This window comes from Quercus lobata, chromosome 4 (genome assembly GCF_001633185.2).
Source record: "Quercus lobata isolate SW786 chromosome 4, ValleyOak3.0 Primary Assembly, whole genome shotgun sequence".
NCBI classification, from domain to species: Eukaryota; Viridiplantae; Streptophyta; class Magnoliopsida; order Fagales; family Fagaceae; genus Quercus; species Quercus lobata.
In genome coordinates this window covers 84,010,292-84,031,932 of record NC_044907.1, presented here as the reverse complement: position 1 = coordinate 84,031,932, position 21,641 = coordinate 84,010,292, and the positions used below count along the sequence as shown (strand labels likewise).

The 21,641-nt window shown below is 35.1% G+C and overlaps 1 protein-coding gene and 5 pseudogenes across 1 annotated transcript; all 6 read right to left on the bottom strand.

Annotated features, from left to right (window-relative positions):
• Window positions 1-758: 758 nt before the first annotated feature.
• Window positions 759-6,524, bottom strand: LOC115987351. Its single transcript, XM_031110875.1, has 8 exons — window positions 6,077-6,524; window positions 4,616-4,675; window positions 4,214-4,462; window positions 4,037-4,113; window positions 3,263-3,339; window positions 1,755-1,887; window positions 1,461-1,667; window positions 759-1,355 (listed from the first exon to the last, which is right to left on the bottom strand). The coding sequence occupies exons 1-7, from the start codon at window positions 6,495-6,497 to the stop codon at window positions 1,512-1,514; spliced, it is 1,173 nt and encodes a 390-aa protein (XP_030966735.1). The 5' UTR covers window positions 6,498-6,524; the 3' UTR covers window positions 759-1,355; window positions 1,461-1,511.
• A 5,321-nt stretch (window positions 6,525-11,845) lies between these two features.
• LOC115985983 lies at window positions 11,846-12,685 on the bottom strand (annotated as a pseudogene).
• Window positions 12,686-13,616: 931 nt separating this feature from the next.
• On the bottom strand, window positions 13,617-14,456 carry LOC115985982 (annotated as a pseudogene).
• A 936-nt stretch (window positions 14,457-15,392) lies between these two features.
• LOC115985980 lies at window positions 15,393-16,230 on the bottom strand (annotated as a pseudogene).
• Window positions 16,231-19,034: 2,804 nt separating this feature from the next.
• LOC115985979 lies at window positions 19,035-19,874 on the bottom strand (annotated as a pseudogene).
• Window positions 19,875-20,798: 924 nt separating this feature from the next.
• On the bottom strand, window positions 20,799-21,638 carry LOC115985978 (annotated as a pseudogene).
• Window positions 21,639-21,641: the final 3 nt, after the last annotated feature.

Below are 21,641 nucleotides of genomic sequence, written 5' to 3'. Positions count from 1 at the left end.
TAAAAATATGTGCAACAAAACAAAAATCAAAAGTGCTGGTTCAATTGAGAACCCAGAAGGCCATTTTTTTGGGTGTGATTGGCACTAGCTCGACTCCTGGCTTGGAATGGGTAAGCCAGTTAAGAAGCCAGATTCACACCCAGCCAACCAGAACTAAGTTAATGTTCCAGCACTTTCATGCCCTCACTTGAGTTAAAGGTTCACACTACTAAGCCCGGATAAGAAAAGCTCATTTGTCGAATGGTTATAAAGTGTTGAAGTTTTTGTGTTTTGAGCGATGTGGGATTATTGTGGACCTTTGAGACATGTTTATTTTATTTCCTATCCTGTCTCAAATCTCAATCATTTCCATTCGCATTCTCTGAAAGCCCCAAGTGGGTTCATTTACGGCTTTGGTTGACCATTTTTGACCTTGTGTTGTGAATCGATTTTGGTTAAACAGGACAAATAACATGTCAGACAAGAGGTTGGTGCTTAAATTGTGATTTAACCATTTGAAACGTAGGAGGAACAATTTTCTGACCTTGTGTAATCCATGTCCATATTTCATTTATTGGACTTCATGTTTTGGCTTGTATTATTGAATAGTAAATGGCTTAACTGAATAATGATTGTGTACAAGAATCACATTTTGAGCTTGTGTAGATCTCAAAATTTATCATCATCTGCCCCTTGCTACCAAAAATTCCAAGATCAAAACATAAATCATTGTATATGTTTCTCATGCTATGAATCATATATGTTGCAAGAGCAAAATGCTTTCAGGATCAGGGTAAATACAAGACCGTTTTGCTAATGATTTAATATCACAATCTGTAGAAATCAGACCTGAAAGTTCAAGTTAATTAAAACTGCACACAATGCATATTACATGAATCATAGCTAAAGACAAAAGCCTATTCATGTTTGACAATCAAGCCACAATTTACTTCCTGTATACTTGTTAGCAACCATATTCCTGAGCACATTCAAGAAGATCCTATGTTCTTGTCAGCAACTATAATTTATACCTACAGCATAATCAGACAAACAAGAAAGCCAATACACAACCAAAACAACATTGCAAGGCTTATCACAACTATAATTTGTCTCTATTCCTCCCAACACAGGTACCTAGCTCATGGCAAATTGCATTTCTTTCTTTCTCCAGCATAGACCTTCCATTCGTAGTAATACATTGTAACAACAAAGGCACAACCAAGGGCACTTCATCTTCAACAGATCTAGCCACTTGATAAAAGATGTGTGCATGAACTTTAGTTAAGGTGTTACTCCAGGTAGTGAAGAGATGAGAGCAGACAGACCAATAAAATGAGGCCTACGTCAAACCCAGTAATACTTCAGATCACTAACACCTGTCCCACCAAGTTAAAGCAGATATATTTCACATATTTGAGTTGTTTGAAGAATCAGCACCAGCAATATAAATGAGAAACCCAAAAAAAGGCTTCAAAATTTACCTTATGAACCTATGGGATAGAAAAGGGTCATTATATATAAGCTGCAGCAATTCATTTACTTGAAGACATGGCTTCCTCAATGCTCCTAATCACAACACTAAGGCTACCACCACTTTCCAAAGCTTTAACTGCAGCTCGGTGTGCATGTTTATGCCACTTGAGCAGATTGTAAGATTGAAGAACTGACCATCTTGCTTGATTTGACATCTAATCAAGGTAATGATTGTCAGAGGACAAAAATGAGTATGATATCAATGGCAGATCATCCAACCAAGTAAAAGTTTAGAGAGATACCTCAGCTACAGATAATGGCGGTTGCAGCAGAATACAGATACCCATAAAGAGATTTTCATCATTTTCTCCACCCTCTGCCTCACCATAAACAAGTGCTTCAGCAGCAATGCCTGCAAAAAGCACCATGCAGTACCTAACCATTGTATCATCCCAAAAATCAGTAATCACTTGAAATGAGGAAACAAAGCAACAATTTCAGTTGCATTGATGTTGCTTAATGACATGCTAAGTTGCATCCATTTCTAGTACCCATCACTATGCAGGTATCAAAGTTTGGAGTGAAAATAGGGTGCCAGATAATTATATCTGTGTGATTGAATAACTTCTAAATAGTGGAAAGGCTTAGAAGGAAAGTTTGGGATTATCATATTCATGTACAAGTATAAGTTTACATCATTAAAAATATTTCATGCTTTCTAGAAGGTGCTTTTAATAATTAAAAATGAAAGCATGAAGCCAGTTTCAATGTTCGCACAGAAGCTTTTTTGTTTTTTTTTTTAATATAAGCAATGTTCACACAGAAGCTAAAAGTAAGATCAATTTAAAAGTATATTTAAACCAGCTTGATTAGGGAAAATAGATTCTGCCAATACAGCTAAGATAGCTAGTATTGGGTAAAAATAACCCTATTCTAAGTTCTTTTCATTCAACTGTATGCGGATTAACGCTTAGGCCACATTTGTATCAGCCTAAAACATTGTCCAACATTTTCCGCCATTTGGGGTTGCTGAAAAACTTAGTCAAACCAAAATCATTTTCCATTGATCATTTAAAAAAAAAAAAAACCCTATATGAGGCTGTAAACGTTTTACATCCTTTAGAAATGTAGAACATTTTAGAAAAACATTTTCAATCTCAAGAGAATAGGGTACCAGTAGTGAACCGCAAGAAACCCCCAATGTTGCCACCACCAAGACAGCCGAGAAAGCCATCAATGCCTCTCATTGCATTGACACCAAGATCAATGCCGCTCATCAAGTTGCACTGGTGCTAGTGTCGGTCTAATTTTTCCTTTACACCCTCATAAAAAATTTAAGAAGTTGATAGTAGTTTATATATATATATATATATATATATATGCAAGTTTAGTTGATAGTTTTTATTAATTGTTTTAGCTTTTTTTCACTCCTCTTTTGATTCTGCTTACTAGTGTCATTTCATTAACATCAACCCCATTTTAAGAGTTATTGGATATTGTCAATGTTTTATGGCTAATGTATTTGTTATTACTTATTAGATATGGTCAACGTGTGTGTCTTGTAAAAAAATAATTTTGTAGGTCGATTTTAGTTGTTCTGTATTAATATTTTTAGGTGGTGAAATGTTTTAGTTGTTCTGTAAAAAATATTGTGATTTTATGTACAAGCCAAATGCTAGAAATGTTTATAGAGTATTTTCAATAACATAACCAAATACCAGAAAAGAAGCAGTTCTATTCATTTTACACTGAAACAAAGCCTTGATTCAATTACTCAAGCAACCTTTCCCGCCCTCCATTTCATACCAACCTGTCAAAAGCAGTGCCATCAAGTCGTCCGTTAGCAAGATCATTGGCCATTTTCTCATCCCAAAACTGAGTTCCCGCCTATAAAATCATACTTCATATGAGCCCTCCTTGCCATAGAAAGAATGCTAAATAGCTAAATTTATGCAGACACAAGGCCACAAATTATTAAATTAAAGAATTCATTAGAATATACACTATACATGTGAAATATATGCATTAATTACACACAAACACATACACAACAAAATGAAAAAGAATAAGATATTATGATCTCAACAGAAGAAACAAGAAGCTAAACACAATTAACAAAGCCCATTAAATCTAATTGTTCATAACATAATTATCAAAGTAAAACTGCACCAGTTGCATAATATTACCCACAACCATAATGTATTGATATATATTCAATTGCTTATTGACATAATTCAATCGCTTACCCTGTAATCCCCCCTTCCCCCCAGTACGCCAAAAAATAGTATGAAACAATTACATTGTGCATGAAAAACATGGAATGTCATAGTGTGATTACTTAAAATTGTGAGATAAAAACAACCACAGCCTACCTCTGTTATCATCAAACAAGAGACTTACAGTCAATTCCAACCCCCCCTGCCCAACCCCCCACCCCCCTCTTTTTCCAACAAAAACGACATTGGCTGATTACGTTATGCATAAACAACTAAGCATGTAATAGTGTAAATGCTTTAAAGCATTGCATAATAGCAAACAGAACCATTTTAAAATGTCATATCAAGCATAAAAGAGAAAAAATGACCTGCCCTTGAATGCCCATTTGCATTGCAACAATTGGGTCTAGAATCACCCCACGAATTGGGCAACCCATAAGGTAAGCTGAAAAGAAAAAATAATTAAGTAATTTGGTATTGCTAGAAGAAAAAAACAATTACTATCAACTTTGAAGCACCAACCACCAGATAAGACTAGGATTTACCTGTCAGGAGATGCCCTGCTTCATGAACCAAGATCCTGCGCCTATTTGGAGGCCAATAACTTGATATTTGAGCTAAACAGCAGCCACCAAGGAAGACAGAGTCCATGAATGCTAGCCCCAATATTGCTGCAAGGTTAGGCCTGACATCAATCCCTTTAGAAAGAAGAAAAGATACCCCACCAAGAAAAGCAATCAGAACAGCACTGGAGCTTCCTGAAACACCCCACTTCTTTGGCGAAAGTTTAGTCACTGGAAAAGAAAATGGGAGGAAAGAATATCAAGACACATTTGAGGAAGGCTACATGTAAAATTATGTGAATTATGCACTTCACAGAAGCGAAGAGCTTTAAAAACATTGATAACTTCAACACAGCATGGCCGGCCAGAGAAGACAACACACACCTTCTAAACCAGTTGAAGATTCCAACACAGTCGGTGTAACATTTCTTGGACCCTCCAAAACTGCACAGGATGAAAATATAGAAAAGAAATTGAGATAAGCCATTTAAAATGTCAAAAAATTTAGTGCCTCCATGACCACTCATAGAATGGCATCAGAATTATCATTTTGTAACGAGGAGCAAACTTAATGTGATAACGTAATCCTCTTTTTTGTACATACACATAATTACTGAATCACCACACAATTGAACACACGAGAACCACTTGCAAACTGACACGACTTTAAATTTTATGAACGTATCAATAAAGACATGAACAAGAGAGCATTAATTTCCACAACTTGTACAATCCTTTGGAAACTCTTCCAACATATTGGGGAAAGACAATTAGTCAACCCTTTGAACACTAGCCTTTTCCTACAGATAACTGTTTCCTAATAGCTCGTAAGTATCACATAGCATCAACAAAGTTGGTATTCAAAAATCTGAAACCATAAACACTTACAAGAAAAGCATTTTCAACAAATTTTCAACACTTTACATAAATTCAGTACCATGATATGAATTGGGTACCAAAACTTTCATAACATACTAGACAAACTAACAACTTTAGTACCATGTTATGGACAGATTGCCAAAATTTTACAGCATATTACACAAATTTGCAACTGTACTCATGTTATCAAATCAGTACCAATACTTTCAAGCCATATATACCCAATTTCAAAACTTTTCTACCGTGTTATCCAATGAGTACCAAAATGTTCACAACATAGTAAACAAATTCACAACTTCGCTACCTTGTTATGAAAAGGGTACCGAAATTTCATAGCATAATACACACATCCATAACTGTACTACCATGTTATCAAATCAGTACCAAACTTTCATGCCATATTTACACAAATTCAAAACTAGTATACCATGTTATCAAATGGGTACCAAAATTTTTCACGATATATTAAACATATTCACAACTTTGCTACCATCTTATCAAATGAGTACCACAATTTCATGTCATATTTACATGAATTCATAACTTTGCTGCTTTTCCTCTTATATAAGTACAATAGCCTTTGAAGCCTATGGCCTCCACTCAATGATGATTGCTATTACAATCATGCCAAGGGCCCTAGACACCAACTGATTTATTTTTTTTGTGTAAGCAGTATTTGACCCCAACCCTCTATTCGATGATAAAAAACTCAACTAGTTAAGCTAACCCAACACAAATTCATAACATTGCAACCATGTTATCAAATGACTACCAAACCAAAGTTTTCACAATATATTCAACAAATTCATAACTTCACTACCGTCTTCTCAAATTAGTACCAAAATTTTCATAAAACATTCCAAAAAAAAATCATTTTGCACCAATTTTTCAACAAACTCCATAACCATAGCTAAAAACAAAAAAAAAAAAAACAAAAAAAAAACAGAATTTTGAAACAAATTATACCAATATTTCTGCATTTGCCAAAGTTGGACAAGAAGCCCCTATCCTTGAGGAACCCATAAGCGCTACACACAAGCTTCATATCATCAGCATTGAGACACGTGTCAAGAACCTCCCAGTCCCTCTCGTACCCAACCACCAGGCCCAACTCGGCGAGCCGGGACCGAGTCGACTCGAGCGAGGCAGACCCATTGACGGTCTCAACTGGGTCGTCAATGGATTTCAAGAAGCTGAGTGCCCCAGCAAGGTCCTTGCGCTTCACTGCCTCCTCGTACTCCCTCCATTCCCGAAGAGCTGCTCTCGTTTTTCTGGTTCTTCCTGTGTTACGTGGGGTTGTTTGGAAGGAAAGAAAAGAGAGGTTTGGAGAGAGAAAGTGTGGGAAAATGATGGGGTTCGGAGAAGGAGTGAGATTGATGAGAGCCATCAGAAATTGTAAAGGGAAAAGCTAAGGTTATTTATTATATCATATGGTTTCAAATTAAATATTTCTTACGAAAAAATAAAATAAATCTTACATCCCTTAGAATAAATTTTTTTTTTTTTTTTTTGAAGTATCAAAAAATTTACCTTTTTTTGAATTAAAAAACGATAGTTTCCTATATGTTGTTTTTTTTTTTTTTTTAAGATTCCTAAGTTGAATTTATATGTTTTATAGATAATTAAAATCCAACCATAATATGGTTCTTTTGTCAATATAACCATGTGATTAAATTTAATTAATGTTTAATAAATTTAGGTTTAAATCCTCAATTTTTTGGTAGGTTATAATTAACTCGATTAGTAACATTTCTTATGTCAAACAAAAAATTTGATATTCAATACATTCGCTATATAATATTTCTTTAAAGAGTATATATATAATTTAATATGTCAAAGCTTCTCTAAATAACATCTACATACATATATCATAATAAATGTCTAATTCTTGAATATATAATTCAATATAAAAATACAATCGTAAAAAATGGCCAATTAATAATTATTATAATTCCCCCTCAAAAAAATTATTATTATAATTATCCGATTTCTTATCAAAACAAAAAGATAAAATAGAAAGGAAAAAAAATCATATTATGTTAAATTTTTATCGACTAGTTAAAAAAAAATCTGAATATAGATAAAAGTACTTTTTAAAGATAATCAAATTCAAATTTATAGTTCATTAATTAATACAGTAATATGGTTTATTAGGGAACTTAAGATACAACAAGTACAACTATAGTTATTCACCCAAAAAAAATTATTACAACCATAGTTACCAAAATGAGAATCATATTGCTAATTGAAATTTTATTTGCTGGTATTGTATCATGTAAAATGCAAGTTTATGTATATGTAGATATTTATGTTTATGTTTACAAATGTTTGTTAGATTCTTTAAAATTATGAAACAATTAAATGTAAGTTGATAGTTTTATGTTGTGTACCAAATAATTTCTTTTAACATGTATTCTACCTTCAATAAATCCATTTTGTGCTTTGTCCAACTGGAAATTATACTTCACTTTGCCACATCACTTACACTAGTGTATAACCCCGTACATATGCGCAATACAATTAAAAACAATGAAAATTACACACACACACACACACACACACACATATATATATATATATATATATATTTAACTTTTTTGAGTAAAAAAAAATCAACAGCATTTGAAGCCTTAAAGAAATATTGTACTGATGAAGATGTTGAATAAGAGTTTCAAGTTTTGAAGATTTAATTGATCAATCTTAAGAAGGTTTCTTATATATTCTTCCATAATTAAAATAAAAAATAAAATAAAATAAAATAAAAACCTCACATTTTTTTAAAAGGAAAATCACTTAAAAGGGCCTTTGTTGTAGGAGCTGAATTAGGGTAGTCATGTTTCAAACAAAACAAAAACAATTAGAGGTCTATGTAAATAATGTTTCAATAATACCAAAATTCAAAGTTTTTTAAAACTTTTTATATAAATAAAAAAATAAAAATAAAAATAAAAACTAACTTTTTTTTTTTTTTTAAAAGCTCCTTTTTTCATCCCAAAGAAGCTATATTATTTTAAAAATTGAATTTGACTATAGCACCATTTCTACGGGATGATAATCATAGGTCGTGCTATATGAGGATTTGGTTTTTGGATTATCATTCATTTGTGTTTGCTACACATATCAAAATACTTCATTATTGGCCTCAGCGTTAATTTTATAGATTGATTTGGAAGAATATAAACAATTTTATTTTTCAATCCTTTTCTATTTTTTAAACAATGTTCCATACATTATAGTCCTTAATGTAAACACTTACTAAATTCATCTTTAAATTATTTGTTAGTTTGAATGAATCTAACAAATAATTTTTAAAGATAAACATAAACATGTGCTTATACATAAACTTGTATTTGAGCATGCTCTAGTAAAATCAGTCCTTCACATAAGGGCACTATGCATATGGTTCCTAGATCTAATCTAGGTGGTGACTGCATTTTTCACCCTCCACCCGGTCCACTCGGCCGTGGCATAATTCCCAATAGAATAAGAACCGCCATGGGCACTTGCACCCACAACGGTGACTCCACTAGTGATAGAAAAGTTTGACTCCAATGCGTTCCATTTCCTAAATCTAACAAAAGTCTTTCTAATATGGTTTTACACATGATTTAACTTGGTTCATTGTCCCTTTTTACCATGGTTGAAGGTGAGTGGGAAAGTGGAGGCTCCATTCAGACCAAAACTTTTCGAAGTTCATCCCACCAACTCACAGTCTATACCATTGCCTATGAAGGGATTTGAGTACATTAAAGGTTTGTCCACCAATCCATATGGGGTCAATTTAGGCCTTAGGTTGGAGCATGGCCCATCAAGTTGTGAGTTACCTTCTGATTTGTCCCTTTAGCTTTAAGTAACTTACCCACGTATAAAGAGATCCTAGATCCTATCAAAAGAGCGTACAATTTTTATATCTCTTGTTTGTTCAATTTTTATATCTTGTCTCCTATAAACTCATTTCCCAGCTTCATATTTAGCATCATTTGTGGCATAATTATTTATCAAACATTAGCTCTTCTAACTACAATTACAATTTATTGGGAAACTTAATATGTCCATCTTAAGATATTTGGAATTATATGTCAAAGTAGCAAGACATCAGTGCCATTCGTGCACAACATATTATATTCATCATTCCATAAAATAACATGAGTGACTCCAATATAATTTGAAACTGGATCCATTTGTAATGGTTATTGTTTGGTAATTTTGAGTTAGGGGAGACATTGAGCAAACATTGGCAGGCACAACAGTTAGGCCCAAATCAAAATAATGTTAGGACTCATTAATAGCTGACCAGGTGATTCCACATGTCAACCTCACAGCTAATGTATATTAGGCAAACTTGAGAAAATACAGATAAATTTTTGGACTAAGTTATACATTGAAGTCTAAGGTCTTCCCTGAGAAAATAGCATCTTTTGGAGCCTAATCTTCATGCTCATTCATTCAACCTACCCCCTAGCCCTCACCTCCTAATTAACTCATTGATAAAAATTGTTTTTATGGCCTTAAATATCTCTATGATTGTGATGATGAACATTGTTGGAGGTAATATGTCTAGAATTCAACGTTTTAAAGGAGAATCATACGGATCCACTGCATCTTCATAAATTTCTTAGAAATTTTTCTTACAAAATTATGTTATTGTTGAATGTTTGAAATTGTCTCAAATTTCTAATTAGATTTGATTTGGGTTTCCTTGGCATGGAAGGAAATGATTTTTTTCTTTGTGTGGAAGACAAAGATTCTCCTTGATATAGAAGGAAAAATGTTCTCTTGTTGAAGAAGTAATTAGGTATTCCTTGTCCCTCAAAACATAGGATTGAAGCTTTATAAATAGATATTGTTGCAAAGGGTTTGGAGGCTTTTGTCCAAGGGTCCTCCCACATGGGGAGATGACAAGACTTCTAGAAAAACATGAATGAGTTTCTTCAAAGAGTAATTTGGTAGATTATTTTTGGGGTTGAAAGATTACCCTTTTATGTATTGAAAGTTTGTTTGTTTTGTGAGTGCGAGAGAGTTATTGGGTTCATCGAGGCTTTGATATTGTGAGTTCGAGTGTGTGAAGTTTGTGAGAGGTTTTGTTTATGTTAGTGAGGTTCTTGAGTTTTTGTGTGAGTTGTGAGTGTTATTTGGTTTGATTAAGTGTGATCGTAATCCATATCGTTGATAGTGGATATTGGTTGGCATTGCCTATGGATGTAGGCATGGAGTTGGCTTAATAGTGGCAGCTATATGTTATACTGACAGTATTCAAATGAACACCTTGACATTGAAAAATAAATAAATTTATAAATATATTAATTTTGAATTTTGAATTTTGAATTTTGAATTTTTTTTTTTTTTGTCTATCATAAATAAAAAATGAATACCCTAAAAAGAAAATGAACACCCTAAATTTTTTTTAGGTGGTTGATTTAGGTAATTAAGCTGAACAAAATTAAAACTTGGCATCCCTTAACAGTATCCTTGACCCGTTTAAACAAAAAGAAAAGCCAACAATAAATTTTATTTATCTAAAATCTTGAAAATAAAAAGAGCTAGTCCAATAACAAAAATTATTAGTTTGCTTATCTTAAATCTTAGGGGAAAAAAAGTCCAACAAAAAACTTACCACTTAAAAGTTTAAAAGTTAAATAACAATTTTGAGAGAGAGAGAGAGAGAGAGATTTAAAAGATAAAGGCATGTGGTTGGCACACCAGAAATGTTATGCTAGTTAATAAATAAAATAGTAAAGGCAATTGTACAAGTGCTAAAGTACTATTCAATAGATTGCATCAACCATGACAACATGTTCCTGACTTATTTGGCTCCAAAGAATCAAACTTGAATAACAGGTGCTACAATTTCCAGAACATGGAAAAAAAAGTATGGGGTAGCAAATATAATCTTGATCAAACAATTGTATCCAAAAAGTGTTATTAATTGGAAGTTGGCCTCAATTGAAGTCTCCCCAACAAAAATTAACAGATTTGGACTAGTGATCATAGATTCGCCAAGGATATAAAGTTGTTCCAGGCATGAATGCAATACAAAAGCTCTGATGATTATTTACCAAAGTTGCTGGCCTTACTAAAAAAAGGCTAAATACAAATTAAAGTTCGCTCCCCACTGGTCTCTACTTTGTAGAAAAGCTGCATATGTTGTGATAGTGAGAAAGGGACATTAAGGACAACAATGAATTTAAGATTGGATTAAGTCTTTACCATCTTCCTTTTAAGCATGTTTATTGCAAGAATTGTTAACAATTAAACAAAATAAATCGGATTAAATTACTGCAATGATATCTTCATTGTAATAGATAATTAATTCATTTTGTCACTGTGATTGACTATGAAATAATTGATACCAAGTTATTGCAACGATATATTCATTGCAGTTACGTGTTTGTCATTGCAATAGATTGTGAAAGAATTAATATCAAATTATTGCAATGGTAACTTCAATGCAATAAGCTATTAATTCGAAATTTTCATTGCAATAGATTGCAAAAACAATTAGTATCAATTTATTGCAACAATTTTTCCTAATATATTAAAGTTTCTATTACAGCTGAAAATTATAAGTTATTACAACTTATTATTGTTGATGCAATAATTTAACACTTTTAAGTTACTATTGCAACAATTTTAACTTGTAGATGCGATATTTTGTCTAAAACTACTATATACATATTTTTTTGAATTAACACTTGATGTAATAGACATTTTTTGTTGTAGTCATCATTGTCCAATTTAATATGTAGTGTTATCATCTGCAAAGATGCTCCTGTGACCAACGGTATTGCTATTGCTATTCAGATCAAATGCATTTGGTCCAGAACAATAATTAACCACGCGATTCCAAACCCACTGGACTAAGAACCGCCGTCTGATCCCATTCATGTTAAACGCGACACCATTCTCATCGTTAAGTAGTTGTGTCGTGTAGGACCCACCACCACCGATACCATAGATTCCTTCACACAAATCAGCTATCTCTAGCTTCAAGCTCGGGTCTTGTCCATGCCCGCTACCGTACCAAGCGTTTAGGAAAGGGTTCGTTGCCAGCTTAGCAATCTCATGCCCAATCACGCTCACCATGCCATCCACACCCATGTCACCATTGGGTGACTTTAGCGACTTAAGCCCCGGGATATAATCTGGTACGGCGAACGGGTATGCACAGACACCTGGACAAAGCTTCTGAGAGTTCCCCACCCATGCAAATGGGAGCGTGTACCCCACGACTAACGGTAATGTAAAATAGTGGAACCCACAAACTTGTCCGCAGAAATCCTAAACGACCACGTCATCAGATGTGAGCAAAAGATACAAACCGCTTCTCGCATTCACCGGTAACGGTTTCGACCTGGCCGTTACGGTGCTCTTAATCATGCGCTGAATGGCTAAGCGCATGAGGGACTTTCCGTGCGAGAAAAACCGGTCGATCTTCTCCTGTCCTAAACGCACTGTTCTGGAAATGTTTGCGCTTGTTTTGTCCGTGTACAGCTGTACGGTGCACCACCACCCTGAGACCAAAGGGTGCAGAGAATTGACGGCTGAGATCGAGTTGATGAACTCCCAAATGAACATCACTAATAATTTATTAAGTGTAGTGTTGTAGCCCTATGGTTCCCGGCAAGGCAGGCAGGCCAAACTAGAAGAGGAGCTTTGCCCTTTGTTGTACCAAAAGAGATGATGTGAATGTTGCTGTTGCATATCATATTAATCCACTACAAAAAAAAAATGTTTATTGTAACGAAAAAAACCATTGCAATAACATTAGAGTCATTGCAATAGTTGATACAAGATGTTGCAATAAAATTTGAGGTAATAGGTTTATGCAACAAAAAATTTTGTTGCAATAAACTCCAAATATTTTAATAATAACTTTGATGCAATGATATATATATATATATATATATATTGTTGCAATATGCAATTTACTATTTCGAATATCTTGTGAGTATAGATTCTTACTTCACGAAACTTAATGTAATAGATTGCAAATAATTAAACAAAATAAATCGGATTAAATTATTGCAATGATATCTTCATTATAATAGATAATTAATTCATTTTGTCACTGTGATTGACTATGAAATAATTGATACCAAGTTATTGCAACGATATATTCATTGCAGTTACGTGTTTGTCATTGCAATAGATTGTGAAAGAATTAATATCAAATTATTGCAATGGTAACTTCAATGCAATAAGCTATTAATTCGAAATTTTCATTGCAATTGATTGCAAAACAATTAGTATCAATTTATTGCAACGATTATTTCATTTTAAGTTATTGCAACAATTTTTCCTAATATATTAAAGTTTCTATTACAGCTGAAAATTATAAGTTATTACAACTTATAATTGTTGATGCAATAATTTAACACTTTTAAGTTACTATTGCAACAATTTTAACTTGTAGATGCGATATTTTGTCTAAAACTACTTATACATATTTTGTTGAATTAACACTTGATGTAATAGACATTTTTTGTTGTAGTCATCATTGTCCAATTTAATATGTAGTGTTATCATCTGCAAAGATGCTCCTGTGACCAACGGTATTGCTATTGCTATTCAGATCAAGTGCATTTGGTCCAGAACAATAATTAACCACGCGATTCCAAACCCACTGGACTAAGAACCGCCGTCTGATCCCATTCATGTTAAACGCGACACCATCCTAACCGTTAAGTAGTTGTCTCGTGTAGGACCCACCACCACCGATACCATAGATTCCTTCACACAAATCAGCCATCTCTAGCTTCAAGCTCGAGTCTTGCCCATGCCAGCTACCGTACCAAGCGTTAAGGAAAGGGTTCGTTGCCAGCTCAGCAATCTCATGCCCAATCACGCTCACCATGCCATCCACACCCATGTCACCGTTGGGTGACTTTAGCGACTTAAGCCTCAAGATATAATCTGGTACGGCGAACGGGTATGCACAGACGCTTGGACAAAGCTTCTGAGAGTTCCCCACCCACGAAAATGGGAGCGTGTACCCCACGACTGACAGTAATGTAAAATAGTGGAACCCACAAACTTGTCCGCAGAAATCCTAAACGACCACGTCATCAGATGTGAGAAAAAGATACAAACTGCTTCTCGCGTTCATCGGTAACGATTTCAACTTAGCCGTTACGGCGCTTTTAATCACGCGCTGAATGGCTAAGCGCGTGAGGGACTTTCCGTGCAAATAAAACCGGTCGTTCTTCTCCTGTCCTAAACGCACCGTTCTGGAAATGTTTGCGCCTGTTTTGTCCGTGTACAGCTGTACGGTGCTCCACCACCCTGAGACCAAAGGGTGCAGAGACTTGACAGCTGAGATCGAGTTGATGAACTCCCGAATGAACATCACTAATAATTTATTAAGTGTAGTGTTGTAGCCCTATGGTTCCCGCCAAGGCAAGCAGGCCAAACTGGAAGAGGAGCTTTGCCCTTTGTTGTACCAAAAGAGATGGTGTGAATGTTGCTGTTGCATATCATATTGATCCACTACAAGAAAAAAAATGTTTATTGTAACGAAAAAAACCATTGCAATAACATTAGAGTCATTGCAATAGTTGATACAAGATGTTGCAATAAAATTTGAGGTAATAGGTTTATGTAACAAAAATTTTTGTTGTAATAAACTCCAAGTATTTTAATAATAACTTTGATGCAATGATATAAATATATATATATATATATATTGTTGCAATATGCAATTTACTATTTCAAATATCTTGTCAATATAGATTATTACTTCACGAAACTTAATGTAATAGATTGCAAATAATTAAACAAAATAAATCGGATTAAATTATTGCAATGATATCTTCATTGTAATTGATAATTAATTCATTTTGTCACTGTGATTGACTATGAAATAATTGATACCAAGTTATTACAATGATATATTCATTGCAGTTCCGTGTTTGTCATTGCAATAGATTGTGAAAGAATTAATATCAAATTATTGCAATGGTAACTTCAATGCAATAAGCTATTAATTCAAAATTTTCATTGCAATAGATTGCAAAAACAATTAGTATCAATTTATTGCAACGATTATTTTATTTTAAGTTATTACAACAATTTTTCCTAATATATTAAAGTTTCTATTACAGCTGAAAATTATAAGTTATTACAACTTATTATTGTTGATGCAATAATTTAACACTTTTAAGTTACTATTGCAACAATTTTAACTTGTAGATGCGATATTTTGTCTAAAACTACTATATACATATTTTGTTGAATTAACATTTGATGTAATAGACATTTTTTGTTGTAGTCATCATTGTCCAATTTAATATGTAGTGTTATCTTTTGCAAAGATGCTCCTGTGATCAACGGTATTGATATTGCTATTCAGATCAAGTGCATTTGATCCAGAACAATAATTAACCACGCGATTCCAAACCCACTAGACTAAGAACCGCCGTCTGATCCCATTCATGTTAAACGCGACACCATCCTCACCGTTAAGTAGTTGTCCCGTAGGACCCACCACCACCGATACCATAGATTCCTTCACACAAATCAGCTATCTCTAGCTTCAAGCTCGGGTCTTGCCGATGCCCGCTACCGTACCAAGCGTTCAGGAAAGGGTTCGTTGCCAGCTCAGCAATCCCATGCCCAATCACGCTCACCATGCCATCCACAGCCATGTCACCATTGGGTGACTTTAGCGGCTTAAGCCCCGAGATATAATCCGGTACGGCGAACGGGTATGCACAGACGCCTGGATAAAGCTTCTGAGAGTTCCCTACCCATGCAAATGGGAGCGGGTACCCCACGACTGACGGTAATGTAAAATAGTGGAACCCACAAACTTGTCCGCAGAAATCCTAAACGACCACGTCATCAGATGTGAGCAAAAGATACAAACCGCTTCTCGCGTTCACCGGTAACAGTTTCGACCTGGCCGTTACGGCGCTCTTAATCATGCGCTAAATGGCTAAGCGCATGAGGGACTTTCCGTGCGAGTAAAACCAGTCGTTCTTCTCCTGCCCTAAACGCACCGTTCTGGAAATGTTTGCGCCTGTTTTGTCCGTGTACAGCTGTACGGTGCTCCACCACCCTGAGACCAAAGGGTGCAGAGAATTGACGGCTGAGATCGAGTTGATGAACTCCCGAATGAACATCACTAATAATTTATTAAATGTAGTGGTGTAGCCCTATGGTTCCCGACAAGGCAGGCAGGCCAAACTGGAAGAGGAGTTTTGCCCTTTGTTGCACCAGAAGAGATGGTGTGAATGTTGCTGTTGCATATCATATTGATCCACTACAAGAAAAAAATATTTACTGTAACGAAAAAAACCATTGCAATAACATTAGAGTCATTGCAGTAGTTGAGTCATTGCAATAGTTGATACAAGATGTTGCAATAAAATTTGAGGTAATAGGTTTATGCAACAAAAATTTTTGTTGCAATAAACTCCAAATATTTTAATAATAACTTTGTTGCAATGATATATATATATATATATATATATTGTTGCAATATGCAATTTACTATTTCAAATATCTTGTAAGTATAGATTATTACTTCACGAAACTTAATGTAATAGATTGCAAATAATTAAACAAAGGCGAAAAACACATTTTGGTCCCTACATTTTCGCACGATTCCTACTTTGGTCCTTAAATTTTATTTTTACCGCTTTTAGTCCCTGTTTAGAAAAACGCCTTCTGTTTTAGTCCTTTCCATCAGTGCCGTTAGGGCATTGACCTACGTGGCAAACGGAATTATTAAAATAATAATAAAAAATTTTATTTTATCATTAAAAAATGCAAAGTCAGTATTTAAATTTTAAAAAATAATTTATTAAATTTAACTAAATAAAAAAAATAAAAAACAGAAATAAAAATAAAAAATCACATTTATCAAGATTGAAGTGTGTCTTAAGCAAGAACAACAAGAACACTAACCCAGATTTAAGAACACAAACCCAGAACACAAGAACACAAAATTAAAATTCAAAAATCACAAACCCAAAAAATAAGAACATCAAATTAAACCTGAACAAGAAATTAAACATAAAAACAAACACAAAACACATACCCAAAAAATTAAAATAAAACCAGCACAACACAACACTTCCACGGTGTCCAGATCCATTATTTGTCTTTGTTTTTCTTCCAACACAACACAACATTTCCAGATCTTTCTTTTCAGATCCATGACTCTCTCTTTCTCTCTCAAATACCAACACCTTCGTGTTCAGCATATGGCCGCCGACGCAGCGCACGCGCGACGCCGTGGTGGCACGCCTCGTCAAGATGCTCTCCGTAGCACGGTGGCGCGCCTCGTCGATCTATTTCTCACACTCTTGGAACCAGCGCCCGATCAGACCTCAATGGTCCCCATCCACCTGAAAACCATCGGCCCATCGTGAACGCATCAGTCCGACCAGATCAGGTCCAAGGCGGCGGCATGACGGCGGTAGTTCTCTTTCTCTCCCTCTTTCGCATTTGGCTTTTGTCGCTGGTCTTGGATTTTTGGGCGGGGGGGGGGGGTTTGTTGATTGTGTTTGTTGTGAGTGGGCCACAGTGTATGTTCTAAATTCGGGGGTTTCATGGGTTAATTTTTGTTGGGTTGTGGTTCCAATTTGGGTCAGCGTGGTGGTGGTTGGTGGTTCCGATCTGGGTTTGGTCACTGTGATTGTCCCTGGGTTCGTGGCTTGCTTCAGACGTGGTGGTTGATTGGTTTTCTGAGTTTGAGATTTTTTTGTTTGGATTGGTTGTGAGGTATTTTTGGATTGATTCGGTAGTTTGGAGTTTTAGGATTTAATGATTTTGCTGGGTTGAGAAAATGATGATTTTGAAAATTTTAATTTTTGAATTTTAATTTCTGGGTTTGTGTACTTAAATCTGGGTTAGTGTTCTTATTTGTACTCGAATTCTCATTATCAGCACAGATTGATGTAAACATCATATCAGAGTGGTGCTCAGAGTGGTGCATGACTATCTCTATTCCTCATCACAGCTCCCTCCACGGAGAATTTCAATCCTGACCTAATCAAAACTCAACCTGCAAATAATAATAATAAAAAAGCTCTTAAGAGAATTTCATTTTAGTGTTCTTTAATCTGGGTTAGTGTTCTTGTTGTTCTTGCTCAAGACACCCTTCAATCTTGATAAATGTGATTTTTTATTTTTATTTCTGTTTTTTATTTTTTTTATTTAGTTAAATTTAATAAATTATTTTTTAAAATTTAAATACTGACTTGGCATTTTTTATGACAAAATAAAATTTTTTATTATTATTTTAATAATTCCGTTTGCCACGTAGGTCAGTGCCCTAACGGCACTGACGGAAAGGACTAAAACAGAAGGCGTTTTTCTAAACAGGGACTAAAAGCGGTAAAAATAAAATTTAGGGACCAAAGTAGGAATCGTGCGAAAATGTAGGGACCAAAATGTGTTTTTCGCCTTAAACAAAATAAATCGGATTAAATTATTGCAATGATATCTTCATTGTAATAGATAATTAATTCATTTTGTCACTGTGATTGACTATGAAATAATTGATACCAAGTTATTGCAACAATATATTCATTGCAGTTACGTGTTTGTCATTGCAATAGATTGTAAAAGAATTAATATCAAATTATTGCAATGGTAACTTCAATGCAATAAGCTATTAATTCGAAATTTTCGTTGCAATAGATTGCAAAAACAATTAGTATCAATTTATTGCAACGATTCTTTCATTTTAAGTTATTGCAACAATTTTTCCTAATATATTAAAGTTTCTATTGCATCTGAAAATTATAAGTTATTACAACTTATTATTGTTGATGCAATAATTTAACACTTTTAAGTTACTATTGCAACAATTTTAACTTGTAGATGCGATATTTTGTCTAAAACTACTATATACATATTTTGTTGAATTAACAGTTGATGTAATAGACATTTTTTGTTGTAGTCATCATTGCCCAATTTAATATGTAGTGTTATCTTCTGCAAAGATGCTCCTGTGACCAACGGTATTGGTATTGCTATTCTGATCAAGTGCATTTGGTCCAGAACAATAATTAACCACGTGATTCCAAACCCACTGGACTAAAAACCGCCGTCTGATCCCATTCATTTTAAACGCGACACCATCCTCACCGTTGAGTAGTTGTCCCGTGTAGGACCCACCACCACCGGTACCATAGATTCCTTCACACAAATCAGCTATCTCTAGCTTCAAGCTCGGGTCTTGCCCATGCCCGCTACCGTACCAAGCGTTCAGGAAAGGGTTCGTTGCCAGCTCAGCAATCTCATGCCCAATCACGCTCAACATGCCATCCACACCCATGTCACCGTTGGGTGACTTTAGCGGCTTAAGCCTCGAGTTATAATCTGGTACGGCGAATGGGTATGCACAGACACCTGGACAAAGCTTCTGAGAGTTCCCCACCCACGAAAATGGGAGCGTGTACCCCACGACTGACGGTAATGTAAAATAGTGGAACCCACAAACTTGTCCGCAGAAATCCTGAACGACCACATCATCAGATGTGAGAAAAAGATACAAACAGCTTCTCGCGTTCATCGGTAACGATTTCAACTTAGCCGTTACGGCGCTTTTAATCACGCACTGAATGGCTAAGCGCATGAGGGACTTTCCGTGCAAATAAAACCGATCATTCTTCTCCTGTCCTAAACGCACCGTTCTTGAAATGTTTGTGCCTGTTTTGTCTGTGTACAGCTATACGGTGCTCCACCACCCTGAGACCGAAGGGTGCCGAGAATTGACGGCTGAGATCGAGTTGATGAACTCTCGGATGAACATCACTAATAATTTATTAAGTATAGTGTTGTAGCCCTATGGTTCCTGGCAAGGCAGGCAGGCCAAACTGGAAGAGGAGCTTTGCCCTTTGTTGTACCAAAAGAGATGGTGTGAATGTTGCTGTTGCATATCATATTGATCCACTACAAGAAAAAAATGTTTATTTTAACGAAAAAAACCATTGCAATAACATTAGAGTCATTGCAATAGTTGATACGAGATGTTGCAATAAAATTTGAGATAATAGGTTTATGCAACAAAAATTTTTGTTGCAATAAACTCCAAATATTTTAATAATATCTTTGATGTAATGATATATATATATATATTGTTGCAATATGCAATTTACTATTTCGAATATCATGTAAGTATAAATTATTACTTCACGAAACTTATTGTAATAGATTGCAAATAATTAAACAAAATAAATCGGATTAAATTACTGCATTGATATCTTCATTGTAATAGATAATTAATTCATTTTATCACTGTGATTGATTATGAAATAATTGATACCAAGTTATTGCGACGATACATTCATTGCAGTTACGTGTTTGTCATTGCAATAGATTGTAAAATAATTAATATCAAATTATTGCGATAGGAACTTCAATGCAATAAGCTATTAATTCCAAATTTTCGTTGCAATAGATTGCAAAAACAATTAGTATCAATTTATTACAACGATTCTTTCATTTTAAGTTATTACAACAATTTTTCATAATATATTAAAGTTTCTATTGCAGCTGAAAATTATAAGTTATTACAACTTATTATTGTTGATGCAATAATTTAACACTTTTAAGTTACTATTGCAACAATTTTAACTTGTAGATGCGATATTTTGCTAAAACTACTATATACATATTTTGTTGAATTAACACTTGATGTAATAGACATTTTTTGTTGTAGTCATCATTGTCCAATTTAATATGTAATGTTATCTTCTGCAAAGATGCTCCATTGACCAACGATATTGGTATTGCTATTCTGATCAAGTGCATTTGGTCCAGAACAATAATTAACCACGCGATTCCAAACCCACTGGACTAAGAACCGCCGTCTGATCCCATTCATGTTAAACGCGACACCATCCTAACCGTTAAGTAGTTGTCCCGTGTAGGACCCACCACCACCGGTACCATAGATTCCTTCACACAAATCAGCTATCTCTAGCTTCAAGCTCGGGTCTTGCCCATGCCCGCTACCGTACCAAGCGTTTAGGAAGGGGTTCGTTGCCAGCTCAACAATCTCATGCCCAATCACACTCACCATGCCATCCACACCCATGTCACCGTTGGGTGACTTTAGCAGCTTAAGCCTTGGGATATAATCCGGTACGGCAAACGGGTATGCACAGACGCCTGGACAAAGCTTCTGAGAGTTCCCCACCCATGCAAATGGGAGCGTGTACCCCACGACTGACGGTAATGTAAAATAGTGGAACCCACAAACTTGTTCGCAGAAATCCTAAATGACCACGTCATCAGATGTGAGAAAAAGATACAAACTGCTTCTCGCGTTCACCGGTAACGATTTCAACTTGGCCGTTACGGCGCTCTTAATCACGCGCTAAATGGCTAAGCGCGTGAGGTACTTTCCGTGCGAATAAAACCGATCGTTCTTCTCCTGTCCTAAACGCACCGTTCTTGAAATGTTTGTGCCTGTTTTGTCCGTGTACAGCTGTACGGTGCTCCACCACCCTGAGACCGAAGGGTGCCGAGAATTGACGGCTGAGATCGAGTTGATGAACTCTCAGATGAACATCAC